The 6,000-nt window shown below is 38.0% G+C and overlaps 1 protein-coding gene across 6 annotated transcripts in view; it reads right to left on the reverse strand.

Annotated features, from left to right (window-relative positions):
- Nucleotides 1-5,687, reverse strand: part of kdm2aa (lysine (K)-specific demethylase 2Aa) — a 51,787-nt gene extending 46,100 nt beyond the window's left edge. For all 6 annotated transcript variants that reach the window (XM_068726616.1, XM_068726617.1, XM_068726615.1 and 3 more), the window contains exons 1-4: nucleotides 5,011-5,687; nucleotides 1,955-2,093; nucleotides 560-638; nucleotides 410-456 (exon numbers count right to left, since the gene is read on the reverse strand). In XM_068726616.1, coding sequence (XP_068582717.1) covers nucleotides 410-456; nucleotides 560-638; nucleotides 1,955-2,093; nucleotides 5,011-5,046 — 301 coding nt within the window. In that variant the 5' untranslated portion in view covers nucleotides 5,047-5,687. The remainder of the gene's footprint in view (nucleotides 1-409; nucleotides 457-559; nucleotides 639-1,954; nucleotides 2,094-5,010) is intronic.
- Between the last annotated feature and the right edge of the window lie 313 nt (nucleotides 5,688-6,000).

Here is a 6,000-nt window from a genome sequence, read left to right on the forward strand (position 1 = left end):
TTACAATTCTCCTCTGCATAGCACACGGCGGGAGACACACACACACACACACACACACACACACACACACACACACACACACACACACACACACACACACACACACACACACACACACACACTAAACTGTTATATTTTAAAGAGCAGTTGTCTGTGATTACTTTGTGCATGTGTATTGTGATAATAGCTGGATATGTGGTCTGTGCTTGTACTCAACACCTTCACTGTTAACTCTGAATGTAGAACAGAACAGTACGTTGACTATTGACATTGTGAGTGCATACTATTTATGAGACTTAGTTTATAGTTTGGTTATTGGTCCCTGTTCTCAGGGTGGTGCCCCTTTGTTTTTATTAATCTTACTGCTTAGCGGCATCAATTAATTGATTAAGGATGAAAAAAATCTTACCAACAAACATCTTGACATCATTGACACTGAAGTCAGGATCAGGCATCCTACAGAACAACGTGAGATTACTCAACATATGTTAACAAAAGAATGGAGTAAAGTAGATGTAGAGAATAAAAGAAGGAAGAGAAAAAGAAAGAGGGTACCCACTTGATTCCCAGTCCATCAGGCTTCTCAAAGATAATTGGGTCCCTCAGGCCGCCTCTCTGGATGAACTCACATGTTAAGTCTAAGAAATCCAAGAGAAATATTTAAAAGCCTTTTCATCTGGTTTATTTTGAGTTTTCTATCATTCACTGCTGGTTGTTTCATTTTTCAAGATCCCTGATTCCTGGCTGGCAGTGGTGGTTACGACAGACCACCCGACATGATAAAACTGTCACGGTGACCTGTTTGTCAGCATTCAGAAGGCAAGACACAGTGAGGTCAAACAGTCTTAAAGTAGATTTAAGATTGTCATTAAAATAAATATCTGTTTATACACTATCACCTAAGGAGACAACACAATGGTGAACGAGCCTCTGGCCCACTGATGAAAGTATTGCAATATTTATATTTTTGCAGTATTATAAATTGGAAATCTGTGGCAACAGTGCCGTGAAGAAATGCTGTATCGAGTTACTGCTAAAGCAACCTGAACATTTCTGACTGCTGCAGCTTCACATTTAAAGCAGATAACTGGCGAACCACGCGATGACTGGTATTATGAAGTAGTCACAGGAAATGCAACGTGTTCGTCAGTGAGCTTGACACTGACCGCCCTCGCTCCTCAAAAATGTATTTAAAAAAAACATGCAATCTTTCTTCTATGACATCATTGAGTTTGTAGCGGATCAATATGGCAGGGAGTAAACAGAACAGGCCTGGATGCTGCTGCTGGATACCCAGCGCTACTGTATGTGACTTAATCAACTATAGTTACTGTGATCTGAACAAAAAACAGCAGGTCTGGAGGCAAATTAATGCTGCACTTGAGATTTCAAGTGAGTTGTTCTCATTAATTTAAATTAACCTACAATGCATTTTTGGGAGCGAAAAGTTCACACACTTTGTGTTAAGCTAACTGTCCAAGCAACAGAAAAGGCAGTTGGATGAGCTCCAACTTCATTATTAAATGATTTATAGTTTGTTTTGCTTTCCCCAGTATTCTGGGACATGTGGTATTAAACCGCATTCGCTGTTACCTCTAGTGAATAGAGTTTCAAATGAGACTGAAATCTTGAAGGGGAACTACGCCCATTTTCAAAATGTATTTGTTATTTCTATGGTCTAAGACGGTTAAAAAACCATTAATAACCATGAAAAACTCTGCCAAATTCAAAAAACTAGAGTGCTGAAACTAAAATTTGTGATGTCATCAAGCATAAAGTCTGGAACTGCTCCATAGACAATGAATTGAGAGAGATGTTTTAGATGACATTGAAAGATCCCAGGGGAATATTCTGAGTTAAGGGAAGAATTTCTGTTTCATTACCAAGAACACTTCAATAAAAATAAATAAATAAATAAATAAAGCGAAAGAAATAGAGAACTGTGCTCGCCTACCTCTTCCCTCCATGCGCAGGATCCGGTTAGAGCTGAACCTCTGACTGTGGACTTTCTCGTCCAGGTCAAACATTCTCCTTCCATCAATCTCCTCATCTGAGATGCCGTCGTCATGGTAACGTCGCCGGGTACCGGCCCGCTAGGGGGATGGAAGGAAGGGAGGATGGGTAAAAAAATATAACAATTAGGCACAGGTGACAGAGAAAGGACAATTGATCGAAGGAAGAGACAACCGAACCAGTACCGGAACCATCAAATGAAACCCTTTCTATTCCCTAAACAACAGATTTGAAGACAAACTACAGTCTGTAAAATGAGATTAAAGCTCTACCAAGAGTCGCTAAAAATTTTAAGACAGCAAATATTTCTTAATAGTCACTTAAATAACAATATACGGTGAAATGGGAAACCCCATAAGTACTGAATAGCATGAACTCAACTACGACAAACTTGAGAAAATCCACAGTTGAAAATAGTCTCAGTGGAGACCAAACCAGGACACACAGATGGATGGAAGCACCCATCAGGTACAAGTAGTGACTTATTTTACATTAAAAATGTGCTCCTCTTCAAACAGACTAACCACATTTCTTAACATTGCTTTCAAACAGTGGTTCTATTTATTTAAGTGAAAATACTGGTTCGGGTGGTCCCAGGTCATGACAGATGACACAAGGATAATCCCAGGCTGAGCCCCCCACCCTCCTGTACTCCATAATCTCTCCAACCTCTTCACTGGTGTCTTCATTCAACTATGCAATCATGTTGGGTTAATACAGTGCTCTCTTAATGCACTGATGGCATATAAACCCTTGTGAACTTCAGAGTCATCTTGGATTAATTTCAACTGCCATGATGCATTGAGATACCAGGTCTCATCAAATCAAATGTTAAATTATCAAGTTTAAATAATGCCAAACATCAAAAGTGGTTTAGGGAATGAATACATTTTACATGTATTGTCTACAGGGGCCAAGAGGCAAGACTTCAGACTTAAACATTATATAACTACACTAAACTTTGTATATTAAATGTAATACATTTAAGACATTTTTGAGGAAGCTAAATGCTTTTTAATACTTTAACCTGCAGATATCTTCTCTCCTGATGATGTCATTGTTCACCTTGTATCCCTGGTACCACTCAAAGCTCAGACAATTTTTTAAATGGTTTCTCCCACTGATGGATATCATTAGCTACAGCTGTTAAAAACTGCCAACAAACAGATCAGTTAAGCTGGTGAAGAGATAATACCTGGATATAAAAGGAGAAACCTGAAAGACAGTTTTCCAGAATGTTAAATACCATTTCCAACTAAACCTCAGCTGTTCAGTATGCGTCGTTGCAATACACACTACAGCAAGCAATCAATTACCAGTTTTATTACGTATTGCATAACAAGTTACAGAAAAACTACATCACTGATTTTTTTAATATGTCATGTAACTAAATTATACTGAATGGAGCATCTCAGTCCATTTCTTCATCTGTCATCCAATCAGTGTGAAGCCATTACACTGGTATACATACACATCACCTGCCAACCATGTTAGCTGATGATGGGACTAGGGCCGAACTAAAAAGTCAAAGTACACGTCAAATAATATTTCTTCTTAAAGCCTACCCAGCTTTACCATCTATTTGACTATAAATGGACCATAATTTACTAAATGAACATCATGCTGTATTGAAGAAGACTTGAAACTAGAGATTGAGACCATAAACTCATGTTAACTGAGGTAATAAATCAAGAGAGAAGTAGAGTCATTTTCTCATAGACTTCTATACAACCAGACTTCTCTTAGCAATGAGAGGAGTCGCCCCCCTGATGGCCAGTAGAGAGAAAATGCAAGTTTAAGACACCAGGTATTTAAGGTATTCAAGAGAACTACTAGTCACCAGAAGTCATAAGTGCATCTCCTTTTTTAAACAAGCATCTAAGAGCATAAACCAGAGCAAAAGTACAGTGCAGAAATAAACTAAAACGAATGTTTTTCAAACAGGAGGTTGCCGGTTGGAACTAACCAGTGGGACACGCTCACATGCACACACGAAAATGCATTGAAAGCACGTATGGCCGCCCGTTACGTCAACAAAGCACAGAGAAGATCAGGTAACAACACGCACGGTGTGAGAGCATTCTCTGCTCAGGCAGACATTACTCCACTTTATCTTTACACAACAAATAGATAGATAGATAGATAGTAACTTTATTGATCTCGCGAGGGGAAATTATTTTGTTGCAAGCAGCAATAGGTTACAGAGCAGCAATAGGTTACAGTAAAAATCTTAATATAATATAAAACATGTCAATACACAATATATTAAATTATAATAACAGAGTAAAGATATTAGATAAAGAATGCACACTATATACACAATGAAATAAAATAACAGAATAATATTAAATCAACTAAATAAACAGTAGTGCAATGATTTAACCAACAGTGAATGATATGGCCGGAGGTGATTTGTTATACAGTCTGATTGCGGTAGGCAGGAATGTTCTCCTGTACCTGTACTAGTCGTAATATTAATGTTCATAATGTTAAAATTACTTCCTTTATAATATTTTGTTTCGGAATTTGTACCAAAAAATTTACAGTTGAAAAATAAACGTTGTACTACTCTGGTGGACAAACAAAACATACATTTAGCATTTCAGTGCTTCAATTTCTTGTCATTTATCGACCAACAAACATGTTTATACAAACATAATGAACACAATGGGAGATATTTTTTAAAAGCCATTTCCTTCTGGGTAGACACAGGACAGCATGTAAATAAAAATCCCAACTTAACAATAAAACCAAAAACATTAGGCAAGGGTCTGAACTTTGGGGAAATGTGATTTTTTTTATACCAGACAGTATCATTGTTTTTGTTGCTGCCATATCTAACTAATATACCAATATATACATGAAACATGAAAGCAAACACACACAGCACCCATTTATTGTATGTGACATTACATTAGATGGTAAATTAACAACTGAAAGTTGTGTTCACAAGGGAGAAAATAAGGACCAATGTAACCAAATATATTTTAAACTTACCAGCCTTTTGCTGTGCCTTGGCTTGGAATCATCCATTATCACTGGAAAACCGACCTTTGCCACCAAACGCAGGTAGATTAACGGTATTTAACGACGCATAGTACTACGGAGCCTTGATTTACACTTGACTGTATTCCAGCGAACAGTAAACAAGCAGCTACAACGCGTGTTTACAATAGTAGCTTTACTTGTTAGCTAACTTTGCTTAAGTTATAACAAAAGAGTTGAGTCTCAGTCGTCTGACTAATTGAGATGACAATAAGCGACGTTTATTGTAGTCTTTGAAAAGCTCTTAAACTCACTAACGCTCATTGTTCCATGAGTTCACACAGGTTCGGTGGGAAGCTTTAAACCTGGAGCCCGACTCATCTTAAGAGGCCAATTACTGCACTACACTGAATGGAACTTTTTGCATAAAATCACCATTATCATAAAAGTAAAACTGTCTAAATACTCGAGCTTTGTTTCTTGCCTTCACCATTCCAAGTCGTGTCCAGCTAATGTTACCTTTTAGGAACGCGTCCTGCTTGTATCAAATAGAAAACTCAACATAAGCTGAAGTCGTATTAAATAGCAGGATGCAGATATTTACAATGTCCACAGTTAAATGAATTACATGGTTGCTGTTGTTATTCCTAGTATGGTATAAAGTTAATGCGGTTTCCGAACAGCCGCCATTTTCCATCCCATCACAAAACATCCCCATATCCCGCCCACAACAGTACATTGGGCCAATCACAGCTATCCCGGCGAGGCATTCATTGGACTACAGCAGTGTCACTCACGCAAATGTATTCGTAAACTGTGATTGGACAAGTATAACCAATAGCCATATAAAGCAGCTGGCAAGCAGCCAATAACAGCACAATTCGAAAACGGCCTCATATTTCATTGGTTAATATATCCCAATAACGTTACTGACTGGACAAACACACAATCCGTCAAGAGAAGAAGCCAATCACGCGATGATACAAACGCACTGACCGCCAC

This window comes from Cebidichthys violaceus, unplaced genomic scaffold, assembly GCF_023349555.1.
Source record: "Cebidichthys violaceus isolate CVI_PGR_0920_01 unplaced genomic scaffold, fCebVio1.0.p SCAF_4, whole genome shotgun sequence".
Lineage (NCBI taxonomy): Eukaryota > Metazoa > Chordata > Actinopteri > Perciformes > Stichaeidae > Cebidichthys > Cebidichthys violaceus.